We start from the raw sequence: 26186 nt of genomic DNA on the forward strand, positions 1-26186 counted from the left end.
CAGTTCTTAATCCAAAGGCAAATGCACGGATGTGGATACACATTGAAAGGGTTAAAAAAAAAATGTAATTCCTATCTTTTAGGTTGTGCTATTTAAATGATGGGAGAAAAATCATGTAAAGAAGATATATAGGATCTTGCCAAAGTGCAGCTCATTACACAGTCTTGGTCAGAGGTGATGACGAGCAGCACCAAAGAGGCTTCAGTTGAACAGATGGTCTTCAAGCTTGCCCTTGAATTTTCAGCTTTGCTGAGTCAGCCAAGTGGAACCCCATGGCATATTAAACCGCTCTCGTCTCACATTGTCTTCGTGTAGACAGTGGTGAGATACCTCAAAGAGCTCTGAAGTTGTTCTGTCCTCTGGGTGTCAAATCAGAACCACAATGATGTGTGTGTGTGTGTGTGTGTGTGTGTGTGTGTGTGTGTGTGTGTGTGTGTGTGTGTGTGTGTGTGTGTGTGTGTGTGTGTGTGTGTGTGTGTGTGTGTGTGTGTGTGTGTGTGTGTGTGTGTGTGTGTGTGTGTGTGTGTTTCAGTAGCTGCCCAGTTTTCTGTGACAAAAATCTGCCTGCGCTGATTCAAAAACAGTCAGACTGTGTTTATATGACCATCTTGGCTCCGCTTTGTCGCTGATCATTCTATTCTTCTGTCGCATTGACTAATTGGGAACCGGACTCCTTCCAGTATATTTGTGTTCCCTGGGTGTCTGTCGCGGTTCAGAAGCACTCTTCAATGAAACCGTCTATCTGTTAATTTGGACTCTTCTTTGAAGGATCATAACATCGAGCGGTTTCTCTCTGGTAGGGGAGCTGCTGACTGATCTGTGTAATCTGTGATAGCTGACAGATTGATTGTGGGATCACGGAGGAGCACTTCTTCACAGATGACTACCGAGTGATTTATCTTCATCCATCCCTCCCAATTCTGTGCATGGTCTGTCACAACAAGCTGTGCTCACAGCTAACTAGTCCCAGCTGATGGAACAATTCCCTGTCTGCTCACAATATGAAGGTTCTTTGTTGTTTTTTTTAGCTCTATTTAATGAAGTACATAGCAGTGCAATAACAGAGCATGGTGGTGTACTGTAGTGGTTAGCTGCACCATCAACTCACAGTACGGTAGCGTCGATGATCTTCTGTATGGAGTCATCCTGTGTAAAGTTTGCATGATCTATCTGGGTATTTTATTCTACACATTGGATTTGCAACCTGTGATAGGCTTCAGCCCTCTCAACCCGCTATTGAAAAGTGCATCAATGTTGTAAACACATGTTTATGATTTTAGTTTTATTGGCTCAAACTACGAGTCAGTGCAATAGAAATAAAATATCCATAGACTGAACAGTAAGTGTTATTTGTAACTCTGGAGGTTGTACAATGTTGATGTTTTTGAGTATTGCACGCTCTCATAATAAATAAAATTTAAAAAAAAACAAAAAAACTCTTGATACCAGAGATTGACATTACAGGGAATGATGTTGCCAATGTTTTCATAGCTGGATCTCATATGTGGTCGCCGTGTTTATTGGGACATAAACATGAATGTACTGGATTTCGTTGAGAACAATCCTAATGTGAACGCATGAGTGGTAACCTTCCCCAGATTTCCTCTGTGCGGTGTCAGGTTTGTGTGAAGGCTACCCAAATGTAAACGCTGGTCATAACAAAAGCTGAATTTTTCTAATGATAATGCAAAACAGAACTCACAATCATAGGGAAACAAAATAAGTGCAACGGGGTCAAAGACTAAGATAGAGGTGTTGCGTCAAAAGGGCTGACAGAGACTAAATGGAAATAAATGGCCACAAATAGAGGTGCGTTCACAGACACATAACACAGTGAACCCAATAAAACAAAGAACTTGAAACGGCGTGAAAAGACAGAAAAGCAGGTTCGAATGTGACAATAGGAAGACGTATTGACCTAGAAAACGTAGAAAAACATAGCAAGCAGCAGGGTGGTGACAGGCAGTAGTTGAGGTCTTCTTCCCCTTTGTTTTTCAGATGATGGCAAGTTGTCATTTGAAGAGTTCAACACTTACTTTGCTGACGGGATCCTGACAACTGAGGAGCTACAGGAGCTCTTCTATTCAATAGACGGTCGACAGAATAAGTAAGTTTGATACTTTTAAATGTTTGAACCTGCTGTGGTATTCCATATTTTTCTCACAATGCTGTTGGAATCTTGTTTTATTCCTCAATGAGAAGCATAAAACAACTGAAAAGAAATGTTTGGGTGCCTTAAACAAGGGTTGATTTGTTTCTCTTAAGTAATCAGTTACAAGGAAAATGCTTTATAGTTGGTTGGAGGTGATTAGTTAAAAAAAAAAAAAAAGAGCCCTACAACCAAGCTCAGGCAAGCTAAAATAATCTTCCCCCCCCCCCATCCCTTGGACATAAAATACTGTGGACTACACCAAACACTTCAAAACCAACTCGACTGAAATTGCAATCAAGGAAATTCGCCTCAGGGAAGCTGCTGAAATTGCTCCTCAGGAGTGAAAATGTAACTGACTGCAGCCGCAGAGAAAAAGACTTTCTACCCTTCTGTGATACGTGAAATGATTCAGTGCTTCATTTTTTATTTAAAGCTCGTTGATTTCATTGTCTTCAGCAGGTTAGGGATTTGTATTCATGAGACCCTTTGCAAATTTCTTTCGCTTCAGCCTTTTCACATTTATCCACATGCCAGCGCTGAAAGGTGAAACGAGGTTTCCTAACCCGGCTGTCAAACTGTGTAATGTCTGACACGGAATATAATGAATTTATTGTGATAGGTGAAGCACTCAGAATCGTTATCACGTCCAACTGCGCTCACGCAAACATACTGGCACTTATTGATGTTTTTCAAATTGACTTTATAAGAGGCTTTTCTTTGACGCACCGAACCAATCAGTTAAGTACTGCTTGGCTCGGCTACAGTGACGAGTCTGTATTTAATGTTTGCGCCGCCAGTTCTTCCATCACCGTGTGATAAATTGTTTTTGGACACGCTGTTGAGATAAGGCCGTCACTTGTTTAACACAACAGGCTGCAGACCCCTCTGACCACACTCCAAGCTTTTGAGGCAGTTGGCGTGTGCTGAACGCTGATGTCTAAATAAAGGTCTTGCTGCGAATAACAACACTGGTAATTATTTGGAGATGGTGAGCATGTGGCAATAACGCTCCGGAATAAACCCTCTGAACTGTTATGAAGGTAAAATTGTTGCTTTGGTTATTGTGATGGGAGTCTGCAAGAAGTGCTGCGATGGGACTTAACTCTCGCCATCAAAATACAGCATCACAACAGAGGCTGACAAAAGGAAATGGCCGCAGACACTGTGCGAGCTATCTAATAAGACAGGCCCTTAATCAGTTAACCTTGTGGTCTGCATCAGACAGTGAAAATAGCTCACAATGTGCCATTGAAGCAAAAGGGGAACTCATATACTGGAGTGCTTATACGAAACTGTGGGGAACACAATGCAATAGCCTGCTAAACAAAGTATTGATTTTAATGAGGGACTGACGACTAAGACAGTTTATCAGTTACGAGGTAGCAATAACACAGGCATTACTGATTCATAAGGTTTAAACACTAAAAGAGGTGCGTTTTGGTGTGCAAGTGTGCGTCTTCTTTGGGCTAACGACGCAACGTTCACTCCAGAGTCGCCAGAGTCTCTGGAGCAGGACTGAAGAGCAGCGTGACTTTGGGTTTTTATAATTATCTTTCTCTCTGTGCTTTCCCCATTAATGTCCTCTTGTGCTCTGCCCTACAGCAATCTGGACACTGACAAGCTATCAGGTTGGTGCGCAAGCTTTTTGGGATCATTACGCTTGGTCACAATGCATGAATTCTTCATCTTCTACACAGGCTTTATACAGAAAAGTGTCTTAAAGATTAGTATCCGTTTTAAATTAAAAGCAAAACGAAAGACCAGCTGAGTCATAACAACCATGTGTTTATTTTAGTTTACCAAAAATAAAGGGATTTTTTCTTTTTTTTTGTTATTATTTTGTTTTGGGATTCCAGGGCAGCCACAGGCAAATGTTGTTATCTTTGTAGAAACCAAGGCAGCTGTTTGTCCATTTCTACTGATTGCGGGATGTAAAGCGAAGCAGCTGCTGGTGACATCTTGTTATTTAACAGGCTCGTCCACAAGAAGGCAAATAGACACGGTTTGCAAAACATTTGACATTATGAAAAAAAAATCTCCTTGCCTTTCGATCATCCTTATTCATCTGATGCTTTTAGAAAAAACAAATGTATATATGTATGTATCTGTAAATATGAAGAAGACACACCCGACATGATCCATTGACCTAATTTTCATATGAACCTAAAAAAAACTATGTGTGTTTGTCAGATGGCCTGAATAAAGTGAAGAAATAGGGCAGAGACCGGTAAATACCAGTTGCGCCCAGAATAAAGCTTGTGCATAATTTATTGAATGGGAATCGCATCTTTTCTTACTGTTGACTATGTTTTCCACAACTGAATGCTTTTTGAAATCTCAGGTTCAGTTCACTGAGCGTTATTCTGTTGTTGCTCTTCTGTGCCTATTTGACCAACTATTTTAGGATGACATTGTCAAATCAACTAAGATATCTTGATTAAATCTCCATTGTGTAAAGGTACGGCTGATCCACCCACTTTTTAATCGTGTTGTTGGCAGCAGCTCTTCATTTGGAATAAAATTAGGTTTTTAATGAAGACATTGAAATTAATTAAGGGTAAAATCTGCCTTTGCTTCATTCCTTTTATATCCAAACGGTTTAGTTAAGTTTTCTTACACGGCTGTTTACTGTGTTTAATTTAATCTTAAAGTTGATTATTTTCTCAGGTATTATTTTTGTCAGTTGTGACAATTATGAGCATTTAGTTTTTCTTATAAAAGTCGGCTATTCCTGTCGAGACATTGCTCCTTACACTGTTATCATAAACAAACTCCACCAGCACACGACTGAAATAATTCAAACAATATACATCCTTAAGATAGTGAGCAATTTGTGTTATTGATGGATGCAATTCAAAATATTATTACTTCTACAAGTTTTCTCAGACTGACAATTGCAATCTGTCATTGCCACAGGAATTGAAGTTTGATTTATAGAATAGAAAATAAAATGTTGATGTTGGCAATGACACTGACACTCTGTTTCCATATTTCCTGATAGATTATTTTTCTCAGCACCTTGGAGAGTATCTGAATGTACTTTCCGCTTTGGAACACCTGAATATTGCCATTTTAAAGGCCATGGATAAAACTAAGGAGGTAAGAATCCCATCCTTTTTGCCAGCAAACTGTTGAGTTTTCTATATTTTATTTTATTTAGTTTTATTTCAATTTTGTGATTTGTGGCTCTGATGTTATTGTTTATGAAACAATGAAATCTGAGGACATTTAGATCCAATTTCCAAAAGAATAATGATGAATTGAGTCTCCATGGACATTCAGACCTGAATTTACATTTTATATTAACAATACTTCTCTCCCCTGACCAGACCACATCACACATATCAGTAGTAATTACTTGTTTATTACTAATCTTGGTGAATCTCCACAATGAGGCAAATTACAAGTTGTGTTTGCAGTGGATGTCTTCAGTTCAATGCTTCATTGTCACATAATAAACACCAGCATGCACAGTTCCAGCAAAATACATAAAAACAGCAGAATATTTCAGCCACAGCGGACGAATGAAATCATCTGTGTCGTGGACTCAGAGTATGTCAGTATACCCTCACATGAACTCAATACAGCAGGTTTGTCTCAATATTCTACCTGATGATACTGAAGCCGGTGTACTTTGGTTCTTGAGTAGAATTCTGCCTTTGTTGCTGATAAACAATACCAACTCAGGAAGAGTTTGCCGTGCAGGTCATTTCATGCATAAACAAATCTGAATAGATGAATTCTTCACAAACAAATGACTATTCTGTCCTGCCTTAAGAAAAAAACAACAAAAAACAAAAATTGTGTCTTGTATTGCAGTGCTGAGAGCGTCAACATATACGTGCAGTGCATTAAACTCCTGGACCACAAGTCAGAAAGTTCTGTTTCCAGTTAATTAAATTTATTTTATTTTTTTTACTTATAATGTTATATTTATGTATGATCTTTGTCCTTGTTCTTTCTTGTTGTCCATTGAGTCTATAGCTATATAAAGCTAAATTCATCATCTGTCAGTCAGTTGACCAATGAACTGACCCCTATGTGGTGATGAGAAGCAGTTTTCCATCCTCTATTCTTTTAACATTTTTTGCCAGCTCAATGTAGCATCCTAGCACACGCTCACACGAGGAGCCTTTGTTATCTTTTTCTATCAAATCTTTTATTCAAATAATACTATCCACATCCACCATGAAGACGGGGTATGCTTTGTTCTCACAAGGTATAGAAATATACTGCAGATCAGAGAGGGGGTTGAAAAATCAGCCTCTATATACAGTATATAGTACAGCTTATTTTTTTCAACTCATGTTAAATTGCTGCATTTGAATGCAGTTGACAGTAGTTACTGGATTTTCCTTGACTCCTTCTGCTCTTTACCTTTCTGGTCTGTTCCTCTCATACCGCTGCATATAGAAAGATGCCTATTAGTATGTCGGCCAGCAGCTTGTCGTCAGTCTGTCCACCTCAGTTCAGTCGGTCCATGAGATACCTCCCAGTTCGGTTCACAGAATAGCAAATGTTCTGTCCGCCTCCGAGTCCAGCCATTCATACCTAACCTTAAACAATGCAGTGTTTGTGTCTCAGTCAAGGCAGTTGATGCAAATTCTACATAAACCAAAGATCAAAATGGAAGAACTTATTTTAATGCCAGCTCAAAAGTTACTCTGATGTCAAACTATACAAAAATATATATATAGCTTTGTTGCGTTCATGCTGAGACTTAGATGGGAGGCTTGATTGACATGGAACCTAATAAGCACACTTTTCAAAATACTAAAAACAACAGGAAAGGTTTCACTCTACAAAAACAAGGACCTGTCAGTGGATCATCAATTAAAGCGTGATTGAGCGTGTTAAGTTTTCCTCTGTAGTTTTACAGCTTGTGAATTTATATTATGTCCATGAAACAAACCTCCCGATGCCTAAAATGTTCCAGTCTGGTCAACAGAGATTAATGGGCAGCCACATTCTGCATGGCCTAACATTTGATCTCGAGTCATTATCTTATTTAGCTGCAATTTTACAAGATGTCTTCAAACTGCCTCTGGGCTTTTATTTTAAGGTAACAACCTCAAATCATGGATTTAAAATGTGGTAAGTGGCCAGAGAACAGTGGTGCTTGTTAAATGAGGAGAGTGGAAGGAGATGTGCTGTGAATGATTATACATCCGGTCTTAATTAGATCACCTTGCTCTTCTGTTCTGGTAAAAGCTGTCGAATCCTGTAGAGGATTGTGCAATCACTCGTTAGCAGCTACAGTCTGCTGGCGCTCTTGACTGCTAATCCCATGATGCATCACCAGTAAAAGCCACTTGTCATTATAAGTTTTGATGGGGAGCTGTGCATTGTTGCTTCATTATACTCCAACTCCCTTGAGGATGTGTAATCGCGTTCGTGTTTGGAGGACTCAAGCTCCAATTATGTCTCCCATTAAGGCTCTTGCACTTTGGTATTTGGACACACTGCACTGAATAATGCATGTATTCTGAGAATTAATTGGCTGATTTAATTGGACCCACCACATATTTCACAAGTGTGGTTGTTTTGGTAAACTTGTAAAATCATCTATTTTGTCTTGTTTTCCGATTGGTGTGTGCGTGTTTTAATCTCTTTTCGTGTGTCACCGTCACTCAGGAGTACCAGGACGCCAGCGTGTTGGGCCAGTTTGTCACCAGGTTCATGCTGAGGGAGACGTCCAGTCAGCTGCTGTCTCTGCAGAGGTCCCTGCAATGTGCCATGGAGGCTGTGGAGGAGCAGAGCAGCCCGGCTCCGTGAGTACTGAAACACGACAGAGCGTGCTTTATATTCTGTGTTTTGTGTTATTTATAAGAGTAATAACCCACGATGTGTGGTGACGATAAGAGAAGAGATTGACCGAACCCAGTAGGAGAAGTTTGCACACCGACTCCTGATTATGGTTGATATATCATATCAAACACATTACATATTTGTCTTATCTGGAGCCCCACCGACTTACATAATATCAGAGTGGTGTGCATGGTTCACAGTATCTCTTCATACATGTAGGAAATACTATAGTTTTCAAAAAGAACTGACTTTTCATACGTGAACTATATAAACAGTATTTCGGTAACAATAGTTGTAGTACCATATCCATTGATATATCACAATAAAATTAAACTGGCCAAGCCTAGAAAATACTCTTATTAACCTGTCTACCGGAGTGGCTTCCCTTTCAGTTGACTGACCTCGAATTGGATGAAGTGGTATAAGATAGATGAATTGATCAAAATGTCTGTGGGTGCTATTGTAACTCTTTGTACAAAAAAAACCAAAAAACATTGAGTTGCTAATTGGACGGACATATTTGTATGCATTGGAGTTACTGGATTTGTGTCTAAATGTATTGTTCAGGTTTGAAAATTAAAGTTTAAACATGTCAAAAAGCTGCAATCTGGATAGAGTGGTATAGAATATGGATGGATGGGACATAAATACTGCATCATTTTATTTCTGTGCATGGCTTTCTCAATTTTTCAAGGTTTGTTGAGCAGTAGATCACTTGTGCTGTACAGATGTGAACACACAAGTGTGTTTTTCGTCGAGAAAATGCATAAAAACACAGTCTCGAAAAGTGCAGTGAGAGAACATTAGGTTAGCTGAAGAAGGCTAAAAATATAACTGCAGGTGTAGGATCTCACTCTCTATTGTATTGCACTGTACTGCCCTGTCTTATAAGAGACACGTTTATTTATTTAGCACCTTTCAGGCAAAGTTCTTTTCAAGAACCTGGATATGGGTTGAACTGAAATATTGAAGGAAGGTTACCTTTAACAGGTGATTATTAAGAAAGATTGAAGCAAGACATTAAATTGTGAATATTTTACAAATCAAACAATCCATTCCTTCACTTTAGAGGTGAGAATACAGCCTAGTGTGATATTTTGAATATTTGTTTTGTGTTTTCTTGGAGATTATAGTATTTTTTTGCAAATTCCAAAGTGTGGCATATGTAAAGTAGCCTTTCACATAATAAAAGTATTTTTTAGTCATGTGCATCGGCGGCCTTGCTAAACCACAACCGTCAGTTCAAAACACACACACACATATGCGTCTCCAGGAAATTCAGCGTAAAATCAACAAAAGCAAGTGAGCATTGGTCTCAAAGCAGCTGGAAGACCCAGCTAATCAGTGCTACCTCAGAAGTTTTTTCTTTCAGCACAAAGCTTTGGATATATGGCGTTCAGACAGTCGCCTCACTAATGGGCAGGCTGCTTGAAATACAGGACTTCTGTCTAAGGCCACAACTCTTTCATTAGATGTAAATAGACGGCCAAGAACTGCAGCGGATCTAAAATGCCCGCGCTCCGCAAATGAGTCATTGTACGCAATGGCGGCGGCTAATTGCCTCTTTCTGTGGGGCAAAACAGGTCATTTAAACTTCCCTTTGTTGATGTGCATGTTTGTACATTTCTAATTCATTAAAAATGTCAATAAAGACCTGTGCATGCCTTAAATGCGTGGAATTCAAAAGTGCATTGCTCAGCGATATAATCACAAGCTTAAGAGGCAAAACGCTGTGTCCAATTCAATAGAGCAACAAATTACCCACAATGACCTCCAGATTATAAGCAGTTCACAATTTCAATAAGGGAGTTATTTATTTATTCATTTATTTATTAAATTTTTGTCTAAACCATTTGGTTTTGCAGCATGGTTTGTTTTGCATCACAGCTCTGTGGAGCTCTACTATCTGATCTCTGGGTGCCGCATTGGTATTACAGGAAATAATAGAGCGATTCTATCCAAGGTGAATTATTGAGAGGGGACCTGGGGAGGCAGAGAGGGAAGAGGGTGGAGCACAGATGATAAGCATGACCATGGCATATAGAGGCAATCCCAGAGACAGAAATAAATGAACAGATAGAGCGAGTGATGAAGAGAGTCTAAGAAAAAGAGAGAGAGAGAGAGAGAGAGAGAGAGGAGGCTTCGAAGGAGACACAGTGAGGAGCTTTTCTGGCCACAGAGGACTCTTTAAGATTGTTTAAACAGATATAGATTTCTTGGGGAAGACAGAGCGAGTGTTGTGAGCGTGGGGACGAGCAGAGTTAGAGACGTATTGAGTTCGGCAGAAAACTGCTTATTTCTCTCTGCTGTGCTCTTCACTGCAGAGGATCCATGGCCGTTGCAGTGGCCTTTGGGTTCCAGGCTGCTCTCAGCATGAGAACCTCCTAGCAATGTGCTCCCTCTGTGCTGTCAGCATGTTGCTGCACACACACACGTGCACACATAATAGCGTGCACACACAAAGACACGACAAAAGAAATGAGGATTGTTGCACAAGAACAAACATATCTACACGGGCATTGAGGCCCACAGGGAGTCTCACGCACGCACACGTGCACACACACACGTGTCTCAAGTGTCACACTCTCATCGCCCCGCTTGACGTCCTGACCTTGACACTGTGCATTTAGCACAGCAAACACTTTTCTCCATCAGCCACAGGGTTGTGTTGCTGTGATATTTTGAGTGCAGGGCTCCATCCTCCTTGAAAACGGACCTGCCGGGTAATAAGCACGGGTGTGTGTGTGTCAGGCCCTTTCACCTCTTCTTTGGTTCTTGTTTCTATGCATTGTTGACTGAGCTCTGTCTGTTGCAACACGCGATAACCTATCTCTGTTTCTGATTGAAATCAATTATTAACGCGTCCGGCTTCATCCTCTCTTCCTCTCTCTCTCTCTCGCACTTTAGTCCTCCTCTCCATCGCCTTCTGAAATTCATGCTATAACTTCTTTTTCTTCCCTCCACCCCAGTCTGCCATATCTTCAAATTATGCCCCCTCCCTATCCCATACACCTCTGACAGTTGTTGTCTCTCTCTGATGTTTGTTTCCCTATGGTTTCCACCGCTGTCATCTCAGGAGAGAGGTAAAGGCTCCGGAGCTGACAGCAGGACAGAGAAATGGCAGGCGGTGTGGTCGCAGGGTTCATAATAACATGTGCATGTCCCCATCAGATCCCTGTAAAGGGATCCTGACCACAGGTAGGAACAACATCATATTTTAAATATTGTTTTCTCTTTAATTCTGACATGTAACATTAATTAATCTCCTTTATATCATTTTTCATGAAATGGAATTTGACTGTATTGCTTCATATTTACTAGGCTCACATACTAATGAGTGCCTGAGGAATAAGGTGCTTAAATATACATAACTTGTCAAAATATGCTGCTGCTTCTTTCTCTGTAAAAGAGCTGCGACTCTCTTCACGATCTTGTGGCACAAAATGGGATTTAGACACTGATTTGGCTGGTTAGCCCATTCTTCACATTTGTGGAGCAATTACCATACCCCAGAGGTGTTCCTTAATGATATTCAAGCACTATTATGTGCAGTTTGCCACAAATATATTGAATTTCTTAAGCCACATATTGTTTAGCACCTCTGTCTTACCATTATGTATTACTTACAAATAAGTACCTTCAACCGGACTTACTAAAAGTATTTTGAAAACTTGCACAAGTTTAATGTGTGCAATGTTTTGCTTTTTCGCAACTTTCCGTTGTTTCGTTAAATGCATGCGTCTGGCGAATTGTCTTGAAAGAAAATATGCTTTCCCAAAACCAGGTGGTAAAATAATTAACAGTAACTAACAATATACAGCAAAATGGCTTAATAATGTTTTTCACTTAATATATGTCATACTGCAGCTTTCAAGGAGCAAAATCAACACATTCTTACTAATTCAATCTGTTGATGTCTCTCCTGCTCACTGGTTCCCACCTCAATGTCCCTGAAATCATTTTGAAAACAGCTCACGCTCAGTGCAACATTCAAATGTAGTTTTGTTTGAGATGGCAGCGTTTTCAGTGTATGCTTCTGATGGAATTAAGTCCATAATGGTGTCAAAGCTTACCTTCCTGTCGCCACTGTCTCACTCCATCAATGACGAAATGTGTGTCTAATTGCCAGCTCTGGAGGGAAATCACATCCAATGATGTATATATTGATTATTCCAATCATTGCAATTAGCACTGTGCATCATTAAAGCTGGCGGTAAGCTTTTCCTCAAGACATTTTCATCCTAAATGGTCATATTGACCTTCTCTAGAGGTAATTACTTTTTGTTAGAACTCATTCATTTTCTTTATGTACAAGTGTTGAAAGACTGAAAAGCAGCCCCAGGAAGTGTCACGTCGCTGCAGGTTGTTTTACATCACTAAATTCACCTTTTTATTTCTATTTAACTTTTTTCTATGTAGTTTGATTGTTGTTTTTTTTGTTTCAAGTTGTCTGTTTTCTTTCTAATCTTTCTCATGAAATGCTGTTTCCTGTCCTCAACTGTAAAATAAAATGTTTGCTATATTATACCTTAACTTTCACAGAGCTCCGTCTGCATTAGAATGTCTGGTGGGATCTGCGATGCCCCAGCTGATGATTTTCTGTCTTCTCCAGGTGTCAGTATGGAAGACGGAGAGAACTGGTGCTCCCAGATTAACAGGCTGCAGCAACTTTTGGATAAACTGGAATGCCAGGTATGAAACCAATGAATGTTTTCTGAACTCATTTAGTGGGTATCCTGCTACCTCTGCAACATTCACTGGATATTAATGTATTACTTATTACCTATTCGAAGATACATTTGTGCATTTCTGTCCCTCCTTCTCTTTTAAATGTTGATGGCAAGATGCCATTGATATGCATGTAGGTGCACACTTATGCACCAGGCTGCATCCCAATAAATCCAGTAGACAAGAATTTTGAAAAAGGAGAGTTAACTTTACAGTGACTACAAATCAAAAGAGGAGAAGGTTGCATCAATTCAGTCATGTACTGAAAAATAAAGCAAAATGAAACCTAAGAATGTGGAGTACCTGGTTAAATTGTCCTTCACCTCAAGAAAGATCGTCATCAGGTCCTCATGAGTTATAATACAATAAATACACTTTCAGACGTGATTGTATTGGCAAGCATAGCCAAATGAAAAGAGTTATCAAGTATTCACAGTGCTTTACTTTTACCACAGTTTGTTCTGTAGCCTTATTCTAAAATGGATTACATTAATTTGTTTTCCCCAAAATTCCACACATAATACACCACGATGACAACATAAAAAAAGTCATTAAGATGATTGAACATTTCTGAAGAATAGAAATAGAAAAAAATCATAAAGGAATAGAAAAATCAGGTCAGGTATGTGTATATGTATCACAGTGTGCATGTCAGAGGAAAAACCATGTGTGTCAGAGGAATTGTCTGCAGACCTCTAACACAGGACTGTATCCCAGCACAAATTGAGGGAAGTGTCCAGAATAAATTCTGCTGCTTTGAAGTTCTCAGTGAGCGCAGTGGCCTCCATCATCTGTAAATGAACAAGTTGGGGAAAAAGCAAGAGTCTTCCTCGAGTTGGAATCCACTCCTTTATAAAAATCACATGGAAGCCCACCTGAAGTTTATCAAAATGCGTCGGAAGGACTATCAGACCTTGAAAAAACTAAATTCTCTGGTCTTTTGAGACAAAGATTAAACTCTTTGGTGTGAATTCCAGATGTCATATTTGGAGGAAATCAGTTATCAACCATCACCAGGCTTTCAGTGGCAGAAACATTGTCGTTCGAGGGTATAGTGTGTTGGATTTTGAGGAAAATAAAAATCCTTTTAGAATAAAGCTGTTGCGTAACAAAATGTGAAAAAATGGAAACGCTGTGAATACTTTCGAGATGCACTGTATCCCAATTCAACAAAGATGCTCGAAGCAAGACAGTAGAGTGATTATTGATTATTGGAGGAATGCAAGATACAAAATCATATAATGAACGTAGGTATGGGTTAAAATACAGTATGTTTAGATGGTGATCTTTAGAAGATCAAAATCATCTTCAGTTATACTCCACCTGTCTTTCCTGTATTATCCTCGGTCATCAAGGTTGAATGTATTCCTGAAAATAAATGAATCTCTGAGGAGGAAGGCTTAATGCTGTGGCCCGCTGTTTGTTGTGATCACCCATAGATGAAATACATAATGCAGAACTTTTCTATGAATACAAATACAATCATCAACACCGAATATTTTACCACTGAAGAGCAGGCAAGAGATCTGATTTAAAAATGAAAATAAAATAGATTAATTATGATCCTTGTATTAAGCGTCTTCAAAAAATGCATAGATAAAATATGCAAAGAAATACATATTTAATGCACCCGTTATGCAAAGATAGTTTGCTTTGGAGTGTAGAATGTTAGAGTTTTACACGTAATGAGAAATTGGACCGTTCATAGAGTATGGCAGATTGTTCCTTTACTTACTGTCACAACATTAAGTCCAAGATGTGGGTTTCAGCTGACCGCGCAGACTTAATAGTCCTTCAGGCAGAGAATAGCCAGCAGGCTGAACAGGGAAGAATGTTTTTGTGTGTTCTGTCAGTGAGCAGCGTGTGTGCTAGGTATTTTAATGCCTTAATATTGTACGTAAGAGCAACATTGGCGTCGCATAATGAAAAAAAAAAAAAAGAATACATTAGCTTCCAAGTGGACATTTGCAGATCTGTGTATATATCACGCACAAAGCACAGTCACCTGTGTCTGTCTCATTCTGTGACCCATTCTCACCAGTACATCCCGGAGCCTCTTTCTTCACACTCTCCGAGCCCTTCTTCTGCTCCATCTCCTTTCTTTATTAACTCCTCTTACTCCCACCTTTTGATGTCCATTATTTTTCCCTCCTTTCAGCCTCTCACAAAGCCTATTTCTCTCTCCAGTCCTCTGTTTTGTCAGCCCGGAGGGACTCAGAATGCAGTATCAAAGCAATTCATGACTGGCATGTTGTTCTGAGAGCAATATCCATCGCCACACACCTCGACGTCGCCGCCATCACACACGCCTTCTGTCCATTTCGCTCCTATTTGCGGCTCCGAACAAATGCAACAGAATGGGATTTCTGCCTCAAAGGTTATGTTTCCCAGAGTAAGATCACACGCGTAAGGACCATAACCTTTAAGACCGAGAGCCCATTCTGTTATTACATTTATTGCACAATACATGACACTATCTTTATTTTCTCTTATGTAGGACGCAATAGTAAAAAAGCAACAATTACATGTTTCCCGCCTGCTCAATGTAGTGTGGTCACTCTCTCCCCAATCCCCTATTTTAATAATTCAGCAATAACATAGTTGCCTTGTTTTGGGAATGAAGGAATGAGTTGATGTAGCCTTCATTTTTCTGTAGGAAAACTGCAAAATAGATATTACATCTATCCCTGAACAACAAATTCAAATTTTAACTAATAATAGGCTTTATCTTATTTCTCTTAGATACAGGTATTGCTGGCGTTGCCTTATTAAACTCCATACAGACATTCATTCCTCTCTTTTTCTTCTGATATGGCTCCGAGGGTTTAATTGCAGTAATTTATGGTTCTTCCAGTACCTTCACTGCTCTCTGTTACCCCGATGTGCAGCCAAGCCAAGATCTTTCTCTAATTACTGTTATCTTCTTGTTTCAGAGTCCCAAGTTGGAGCCACTCAAGGAGGACACACTGGCCAGCACATACAAGTCTGTAAGTCACAGCTGATAGCAAGATTACACATTTAGTACCGAACTGAGTGAGTCTCTCATTAATATTTCTCGGGGCTCTGAATAGCACTGAGGATGGAGCAGCTTCAGAGACAGTGATCAATGTTGTGAAAGACTCATCATAAAGCCACAATATTGATTAAACTTGCATAAAACTGCATTCGAAATAACAAAAATATTGAGAAAGATTGTTACTTGGTGCTTTTGTCACAAACATAAGTAGAGCTGTCATATATCAGTTTTTCCTTTAAATATCATTCTTTCAAATAAAGTTAATAATGTCAAAACACATCAGTGATTAAGATGAGATAACAGAACAATGAAAACAAAAGTTTTTGAAGGCATTCAATAAGGATTTCTGAACTGTTCAGTTTTATTTCCAGCTAAGTTTGTAAATGCAATATCTTCTCTCTCTCTCTCTCTCTCTCTCTCTCTCTCTCTCTCTCTCTCTCTCTCTCTCTCTCTCTCTCTCTCTCTCTCTCTCTCTCTCTCTCTATTAATGTAACTGTAATTATTCACTATTTTTTACTATTGAGACCAGTGAAGATACTTGACGAAATGTCCACTCGAAAGGATTTTTATCGTTTTTCTTTTTGTATATTCATGACCCAAATTAATTTCCTCAAACACTGGAGGTCAAACTAAACGACCTTCACATGAAGGCTCAAATGTGACACTTCTGTTTGAAATCAGCACAGCAGAAATATTTCACACAACAGCTGGCTGCGATGCAGCCTGGAAATTGACTCATTTCAGCAGGTATTCACAAATATATTAAACATCTTCGTCAGTCAAGGATTTTTATGCATGTAAGAATTCAAATTCAGCTTCATTTTTATTATAACTACAACACAGAGGCAAACATATATACATAGAGCAGATATGCAGAGGTCACTCTGTGTTTGTTTGTTTTTTTAATGTCATTTTGAGCATTATTTTCCTTTGAGTACATATTTATATTGAGATTCCGTAACATCTACAAGTGGTTCTGAACGACTTCACTATGGAAAATATGTTACCACAAAGTCTTTTGTTCACCTTTTTCTCCATAAAACGCTTTGCAGCTTTCAGTTTGTTCCTCCATTCACATGCCACCATCACAACAACAACTTAATTGTGCCTCATTTCCGCATTAAATATAGCAAGATGACATGACATAAGGTATGAATCGTGATCACACTGCCCTCTACAAAACAGAAGAGAGGCATTTGTAAATGGTTCAATTATAGGTGTAAGCACATTTGTCACACTCGTGTTAAAAAAAAAATTGCTCGTGATCCACTCAAGGGGGAGAAATACTGTGGAAACACCTACAGATAGGTGAGAGTGCAACCTGTTACTGTGGTGATAATTTAATCAAACTATTTATCAAAGCAATAATGACGTAATGCCTGATGTTACAAATGTGGAGGGAGAACAATAGATGGAGCACATTATCCCAGTCTTTGTTGGATTTAGCGAATTATAATAATGATTCCAGAGGAGTTTTCCATTAGATTGAGAGCAAGTGACCTTTAGATATACATAAAGGTAGATTCTCATTCACACAGTTTTATTTTCCAGATGGTTTTATTATTTTGTGTTGGCACAGTGAATATAAAATGCCCAATGATGTGGCAGTAAACACTTCTCAGATTAGAAAAAAAAAAGACCCTTGCATTTGTTGTTTTCTTGAAGGTAGTACAATGAGACTTTTGAATACAAAGAAGTTGTGTGTCAACCCCAATTTTTCAGTGTTTTGAAAGCAAATGAATTGAGAGGATTCTAGAAACTGACAGATGAGTCAACGACACACAAAAAAATAGCTGAATTATGGCTGTGTACATAATCGTAGTGAAGCAATGCGTTGAGGCAGATTGGGGTCTGTGAGACAAGCCTGGGTTCTATTGCGGTGCCACAGTGAATCATTGAAGTCACGATTTGTTGAGATGTGCACGTGGTGCTCTGGAAGACCAAACACAGCTTTGGTTCAGATTCAATATGAACCAGGACAGAATTGATTCTCGTAGTTTAGGAGGAATGACAACACGGCAGAATAATATTTTATAAGCTTCATAATGAAATGAGGTAACGGTAAAACTCACGTTAATTAAAGAACAACATACATACAAATAAATACAATCTGGATGGTCGCTATCATTTTTATACTACTGCAGTTTTGTTTTTGTTTTTCATACCACAAGCTAAATAGCCTCTCAGCTGTACTGTTGGAAGTATCTCTGCCATATACTGTTCAGTTCTGGGTCTAAGTGTTGTGCTATATCACTCTAGTGGTCACATTAGGAATGGCAGTTACTTCTCTTTACTTATTCTTATTTTTTTATTATTGCAGTTTATGGGCTTGATTCAGGAAAAAGTTTGCCATATTGAAACGGGTGCAGATGTGATGTTGGATGGACTGAGGATTGTGTCAGACAAACCCACAAATTTATTGAAATTATTTATTTAGCGTTTGCCTTCATGAATATGGTATAGCAAACAGGTGTTCTGGATTGCACAAAATATAAGAGTTTATCCTGATAGATTAATGTACAACATTCATTGATTCACACTGTTGTGCACCATAATGTCTGTTTTCAACAGGTTTCGAAAGGTATTTTGTCCGTTGGTTCAGTATGACTCATTATTTTTGATGACTTCATCATGAGACATTTCCTGTGTTGAACTTTGGGAGACTCTTGACTCTCACCAACTCATTTCAGATTAACTATGAATCCGGTAGATTAAAGGCTGTGAAGCAATTTTGCCAAGGGGATCAATAAATTACACTTTCGTTGCCAAATTGAGATTTGAATTTATTTTCATGGGATCTTTAGACTGCTTGTCATCATGAGCTCATATGTTAGAGAAAATAAATCGCTCAGCTGCCGTATGTTTTATGAACTCGGCGTCCAACGACTCTGACAGATCCAATCATTGGCATAGCAACAGTGTTAATATAGAGTAGCGCTCATTGTATCTATCTATTTCATTCTTATCAGCATGCAAGTGAGCTCTGGGGCATTTTTTTTCTTTACCTGCAAGTGCCCTTATGTGAAAGAGGTGATAATAAGCGATAATGATCAGTGACGCAGTTATCGGAACCATGAATGAAGCTCTTAATTTGTTGTCACAGGAAAGATTGATACCTGTGGGCAAATTGATTCACAAGCCACAGCAATATATTATTACAGAAGTATAAAAAAAAAAACGTGTCTATCATTAACATCAACGTGAGCTTGCATTGTACAGAAGTACAGAGGGCGAGAGAGAGTACTTGAAGGATGTTTTTTGCTGCCGAGAGGAGAAAAGTCACGTTTCAACAAAGGTCATTGTAAAACACATAGTTTGTGTGTAAAACCCATAGTTTCCAGAAATGTTCACACAAGAATCACAGTCTATTTGAACCCCATATCTTTTGGTAATATTCCCTAAATATTGTAAGATTTAATACATCTTAAGATGCACTTTGATTCAAAAAGCTTAACATACAACTTCTTTTTGTGAAATGACCTGCTCCAATTCCCATTTGTCACTAAATTAATCATCACCTTTTCGCCATTGAGTTGTGGTGGCTCTCACCATGATCAAAGTTGAGTATCTCTGCCTTTAATTGACATTATTTTACATTTATGAGAGCAGATTAGTGGTTTGATCTCAGCTAATTTGTCGTCTCTTATCATCAACATTCGCCCATTAGGTATCATTCCTTGTTCTGCAAGACTGCTGAGAATTGTATCCGCCAGTTGCAGAAGGGAGCGCTCGCACTTACTTGAAAGTATCGTCACTGACTGCGTTACACAAAGCAAAATTACACCATCTGACGCCACCATTTGACTCTCGGCTGAACTTAATGAGTGAATCAGTCGGAGCCACACAGTGCTGACGGCTCAGCTGACGTGTCATAGCAACTACATGCACAGAGAGACAATTAAAAGCGATGCACAAACTACTTATTTTTTTTCTCAAGTCGATAGGAAATTGAATCATCTTCTTTTTTAAATGGCATTCAAGTTTTTAAAAAGGGCTTTGGTGTCACACGCATCTACACCAAACCATCATCTCCTCAAGCTCAGTTGTGTGTCGGATTGAACCCAATGTGTTAAATATCTGAAAGCGCTCTCACATCCGAGATGGACAAAGAAGCGCCTGCTCACGCAGAGAATGTCTTGTCATCTCGCTCTCGTCCCTGTCTCTCGTCGTGCCGCCCACAGAACATCCTGCTGGTTCAGAGGCAGATGTCAGTGACTGACGACGATCTGGACGACTTCCGCAAAGTCCTGAGGAGCTACATGGACGCCACCTCGGCCCACTCCGACAACCTGCAGTGAGTGTCTCCCTCCTTTCCAGACGGCGTCTTTCGTCTTTCAGACAATAAGCCAAGCTCACCCGCTGTGGCGCCGTTTACAACATTGAATTGTCACTTGTGCCAAAACTGATGTCAGTGACTGATAGATACAAGAATTTCTTGACAATTCTCTAACCTCTTAACACCTCCTACCTGATCAAATGAATCTCACCTTGATAAACCTGGCCAAAAGAGTCAAAATCCTCTTTCTGTAATTTATCCTTGCCGAGTGCGAACTCTGGTTCACTTTGTACTCTGTTCTTGACTTCTCAACTCTTCCTCTCGATCCTGCTGTCAGCGTGTCCATCCAGAAGCTCCCAGGAAAGTCGTGTTACATAATGTATGAGTTCTGGCAAGACCGCATCTCCTGGATGAGGTCAGTGTGTGTGTGTGTGTGTGTGTGTGTGTGTGTGTGTGTGTGTGTGTGTGTGTGTGTGTGTGTGTGTGTGTGTGTGTGTGTGTGTGTGTGTGTGTGTGTGTGTGTGTGTGTGTGTGTGTGTGTGTGTGTGTGTGTGTGTGTGTGTGTGTGTGTGTGTGTGTGTGTGTGTGTGTGAGAGATATATTGGCAGAGATTTTGGCACTCTTAACTTTTTGATGGAATTTTTCCCCACTGGTGAAAATGAACAGATGGCTCATCCCTCACTTTGCGCGCGTGTGTACACACACACACACACACACACACACACACTAGAATGCAATACTAGTTTTTAAATAGCTTTTCCCATGCAAATTTCTTCAGTAATGTTAATTAACTGTTGACATTTGACAAAAAGTGATATCCCAAAAAAAAATGCAATGAAAAAGTTAAGTAGATAAAAAGACATGGATCTTGTAGCAACCGATCATGTAATAATGGCCAATAATGTAATAACCTGCGAGTAATGTAATAATCTTAGCCATTTTATCATTATAACTTGATACTGTAATACATTTTTTTACAATAATGTCATATGTTTACTATTTACTAGTTATTTGATTATTAAGGCAACGTGAACAAAATCATTTTAAAATGGAGTAACTACAGCTAATAATGTGTAATTCCAGCATTTCTTGAAAATATAATGTTTTATTGCAAGATGAATGCTATACATCTCTCTCTGTTAGTAAATTATTGGCTTGCACGTTTGAAGTCCAATACACGTTCTCTTGTGTGCAATATACATATATTATTCATTTATTCTGTGCAATAAAAACACCATCTCTGGTATATCAACCATCGATACGAACTTTACTCTTGTGAGAATGGAAATAGTGTAACGGTCATTGTCTTGATCGCATGTTTTTATGACTTTTTTTTAACGACAAGTGAAGGTCAACTCAGATACCCTAACCTGTTTCTCTCCATTTCATCATTGTCGTTCGTCTCTGCAGCTACCTTCAGTCCAACAGCAGTAAAGATTTCCAGCGCTGTGTCATCGACATGCTGGAGGACGCTGAAACTGTATCTACTATGTTACTCCCAGGTTTGTATCCGAGTGTGACTGAGTTCTTCCAGATATGTACTGAACTCATGACACTGTTCAACAAAGAGATAGAAAATGGGAACTGTGGTCAGTTTCTGTGAGTTTTTCCCAGTTTTTAATGTTAATGTTGTTGTCATGTCGAAGCTTCTATACTTTCATGAGAAATATTCGGTGCAGAAGAAAGCCAGAATTTGATTGGACCACAGGCGTCAAAACATCTTTAATCTGGTCACTGCTGTGCATTTATGAGTCATGAGACCAGATTCTGGCACGTAAAAATCCCCCACAGTGTTTCCACATTAGACCCAAATTCTTTCGAGCAAATAGGGTGGCTCTTAGTTTTCTGTCTGTGTGTCTGCCTCGAAGATCTGTAATTTTCAGTGCTTTTTAAACCCCATTTCATCGTGATCATTGCTGTGTCACTCAGACAGAAACTGTCTTTGTAACCTGTGACAAGAAAATCTTTTTAAGTAATGTTTTGATAAGAAAATTGCAAAATCCATCTCCTCAAATTAATCAATGGCATTTACTGTTGCTTTATTGGAGCTCTTCAACAAGTTTTTCTTTTTTTTTTAACAGATGATTATAATGCATGTGCAAATATCTGACGTTTAACACACACACACTGCGATACATGCGCATCACACAGAAACGAGTTAATCTTTGAGTCACATGAATATCTAAACATCACAGGACATCATGTTAAGCTTTTTTTGTTTGTTTGTTTGATTTCAGGGGGTGGGGAAAATGTCAAATAGGAGCTTGTTTTGCAAAGTGACGCATGCCACGCATGCTCAACGACGCACGCACGTCTTATTTAGTTTGTCATCGACTCCTTTAACAGATGACCGAGTGGAGTATGACTCACTGCCACTCCTGCACAGGCTGCAGTGACGGCTCCTCTTCTCCCACCTTGACGTTTAGTTAATTCGTTGCCAAGGACACTTTGAGATGTACTTTAGAAAGCAACATCATAAATTAATACTCCAGCCATTTTCGGCGTCCAGTGCAGGATGTCATTCGGCTGTGTGTGTTGTGCCCGTTGCTAGGATACTGTACGCGGTGGTTTACCTCCACATCTGTGACTCCCCTGTATGCACTCCGACATTCTCAGACGTAAATTAAACCATCGCTGTAAATTAAATGTGGAATTTCGATATTGGATAGCAGTCAAAAGTTAGAAAGTATTAAAAAAACAAAAACACTCAAAGAAAATTAGCTTCAAGGGAAAATTAGAAAAGCCTGTTGGCCTTTGCACAATATGCCTTTTCTTTTAAATCTAAGGGAAAAACAATCTGATGAGACTTTCGTCAGCTGGAAACTATGCACACGCTTCAGTCTATTGTTTTAAGTTAAATATTGATTTTAAGAAATATGTCTTGTAGGTGTTAATGTATTATTTATGATCATCATATTTTATATGGATTATACCTCTATTTGAAAATATTTATAATTAATAGCATCACTGACATGAAATGGCAAAGTGCCAAATTGTGACTGTGAGTAAGATATTTGACTATTAATTGAATAAGTCTCTCTATGAGCATAATTCTGTTATGAAGTGAGCTAAATTGCACATCCACACAAACAAATTCCACTTTTTTGTTTCATGAATTTCACGAGTAATCAACTTGGAACAAGAATGACGTGCAAATCGGCGCATTTATAAGAAGGTTCATGTGAAACATGCATGTGAAGCTCACTTTTCTTGTTTTGACGCAGTCTGGAGACTTCCTGCACTTTTCCCCGTCATCATTAACAGACCCGTTGAGTCGGAGGTGCAATACACAGTGAAGGTCGCAGGCATATGTCTGGATTTATCTGCCTTAAAGCTGTTTTGACTCAATTCTGATGGGGTGGTTGACACCACAAGGATTATGAGGAGCACATCAGTAGAGCAGGAAGGGGTCGACGCTGAAATCAATAATTGAAGGATAAATAAAGCGTAGCCTTCAGCTGGAGGACTCTGCTGTTATTCTCTGTGCTGCTGACACTGTCTGGACTCGTTTCATTTTCTCCAGGAGGGATTTTGCGCCAGCAGAACCCTCAGACATCATTATAGGATTTTTTTTCCTCTTGACCTGCCATCGTTTGACTGCGTGAGGACCAGTGGCTTACAACATCTTGGTGGTTTGGTTCTAAATCTATTTGACAACAATGTCAAGTAATAAACATTGGAACATCAATGAACTCAACCACAGACAAGAAAATTATCTAATCAGTTACTCACAAGTTGATCAGAGTTTAATTTTTCGTTTCTGAAGAAAACGTGTTTTTAGTTTTTACTCAAGCTCATTCCAATCCTCCAGTCCTCTGTGCACATTCACTCAAGCTGCTTGATTTGTCTCTGTGAGTTGAATTTTTACTCCTGGTGGATGTGCATACAAGCATTCCGAAGGTAATTGTACTCAAAAAAGCCTCACAAGATTGAAGATGATAAAGTAGTTTGATTGGAGAATTAAAGTTAAACAAGAAGAGAGCACATATAACTTCAATTTGAGGAATATTTAGCTTTTTGAGGCAAGTTTGACATTTGTTACATTGAATGATAAGGTTAGGAGCTCAAAGAACACAAGAAACACATAAAAAAAAAAAAACAAGGCAGCACATTTAGACATTTGTTAGATGATATAACAAATGTTTGTTTTTTTAATGTGTTTCTTGTGTTCTTTGAGCTCCTAACCTTATCATTCAATGTAACATTATGTAACATTTATTTATTTTTTCCCCACTACTCAAACATTGACTTGGCCTCCAATCGCATGGTAGTCTAGTCGTGGTCCCACGACTGGTTGAGTTTGAGATATCTGGTTTAAGAGATTAGTTTTAAAAAAAAATCTAGAAAGTTTTTATTTTGTTAGTGGACATTATGTTAAACTTGATTGCCACTGGGGGAAAAAAAAACAAAACTGCCCACAAGGCTACTTCTAAAATGTTTTTTTTTGTTTTTTTTTACATTTAAAAAAATTATTTGCTTTGAATCGGACATGTTTGCAAGGGATTTGTATGTGTGAGCCTTGTCTGCTTTAATTGCAACCTTCTCTTATAAAAGGCTCGCTAGGCACAGTCACAACTTGAAAGGAGTGAATCACAAATCAGATAATGAACTCAGAAAACTGAATGGTCAACGACTGTGGATGAGAATGATGGTTGTTAAATGCCCCGAGTGTTTTGGTGCGAGGTGACCTCGGTCTTTCTGTCTGTGTTTCCTCAGCCTCGTGGTGGATTATGACTAACAACTAGCAACCGAATCCAGAATGTGACATCCACTGCCTACACTGTCACATGGACAAAGGCACAGTGGCGCATCAACCCACCCACTCTCTCTCTCTCTATCTCTCTCTTTCTCTCTCTCTCTCAAACACACACGCACACATACGCACACGCAAACACACAGGAGGATTCAAAAGGCGTCCATGCGTTTGAAAGCAACAGGAGATGGAGAGAATGGCATCATTGAGCTTCTCCAGCGGCATCTTTTAATGTTCCTGTCTTCGAATGCTCATTACTGTGCTGCTTCCATCAGGAGGGATAGTTGCTCCCTTCAGCCAGTTTATAGACCCGAAAGTTACAGATTCTCTGCAATGCAAAAGTCATTCCACTGACTTTTTCTAACCCTGTCTGTCACTCGTGGTATATGGCCTCCTTTGTCTTGCAGTGTTCGTCACCAGTGGAGGGCAAACAAAAAGATGCTGATATGGGCTATAGAGCGAAAAATCAATTTGGAATGAATGCTATCGTGCTCGTGGTGTTTTGTGTTTTTCACAAGGTGTTTACTGGTCGATACTTGTGATCCTGATGAGGAGAGAAGATGAAGAGAAGGGTGATCGCATGTTGTGGCCATGTCCTGGCTGTACATGCTGTGTGATACTGTTTTCATTTAGCTATCCGACTGTCATGTGCACACAAAGCTATTATTACAAAATGCTACACCTGCCCTGACTCCTAACTATTGCTAGAAATGCTCGTGGCTATTAGTTGCATCTCCTTAACCTTCAGTCCGAGGCATGCTAAGTCTCACCTGTAAAGATCTATTTACAATGATGCATATTTGGAAAATAGCACTTTGTGAGGAGATTTCATTGTACTTCCAAGTTATGAAGAGAAATATGTATATTTGATGTACCGGTATTGCGTTTATTTTGACCATTGTACGCTCATTCCATCTGTACATAATTGAGCTCGCATATACAGTGTTTACATTTCTGTTATGCTTCAGTTTGGTAATGTACACCACTAAATGAGCAGCTTTAATAAATTGATGGAGAAACCAACAATACACTGTCAGTGTGCTAATTTAGCTTTGCTTCCTATTGCATATTTACTGTAGTAAGGCAAGGAATGTTTATTTTTATAGCACCTTTCAGGGAAAATCACAGTGCGTTACAAAGCATACAGTAATACAACAGAAATATAAGGAATAGAAATACATAAAACTAAAATCAAATAAAAAGCCTTAAAAATCAGTGTGTTTGCTTTCTTTTTTTTTTTAAATAGGGATTTAATAATTTTGACTATCTCAGGTACAAACCGCACCCTCATCATATTTCATGCGTTTGGTCCCAATGACCAGATGATGCAGTGACTCTTAAGTTTTGACTGTGCGTGCGCCACTACTATGACCTCCATGAACCTAGAGTATCAGACACCGACCGGCAATTTACAAAGATATGTTTGCTTTTAATATGAGGTTAATTTATGGAT

At 39.1% G+C, this 26186-nt stretch overlaps 1 protein-coding gene across 1 annotated transcript in view; it reads left to right on the forward strand.

Annotated features, from left to right (window-relative positions):
- Nucleotides 1-25736, forward strand: part of necab3 (N-terminal EF-hand calcium binding protein 3) — a 37909-nt gene extending 12173 nt beyond the window's left edge. Inside the window, exons 3-13 of the mRNA XM_080495763.1 lie at nucleotides 1999-2107; nucleotides 3755-3780; nucleotides 5154-5251; nucleotides 7787-7923; nucleotides 11037-11158; nucleotides 12573-12652; nucleotides 15622-15675; nucleotides 19886-19998; nucleotides 20318-20395; nucleotides 21391-21482; nucleotides 24697-25736. Of these exons, the coding sequence (XP_080351889.1) occupies nucleotides 1999-2107; nucleotides 3755-3780; nucleotides 5154-5251; nucleotides 7787-7923; nucleotides 11037-11158; nucleotides 12573-12652; nucleotides 15622-15675; nucleotides 19886-19998; nucleotides 20318-20395; nucleotides 21391-21482; nucleotides 24697-24725 (938 nt within the window). The 3' untranslated portion in view covers nucleotides 24726-25736. The remainder of the gene's footprint in view (nucleotides 1-1998; nucleotides 2108-3754; nucleotides 3781-5153; nucleotides 5252-7786; nucleotides 7924-11036; nucleotides 11159-12572; nucleotides 12653-15621; nucleotides 15676-19885; nucleotides 19999-20317; nucleotides 20396-21390; nucleotides 21483-24696) is intronic.
- Nucleotides 25737-26186: the final 450 nt, after the last annotated feature.

This window comes from Blennius ocellaris (assembly GCF_963422515.1).
Source record: "Blennius ocellaris genome assembly, chromosome: 4".
Classification (NCBI taxonomy): Eukaryota; Metazoa; Chordata; class Actinopteri; order Blenniiformes; family Blenniidae; genus Blennius; species Blennius ocellaris.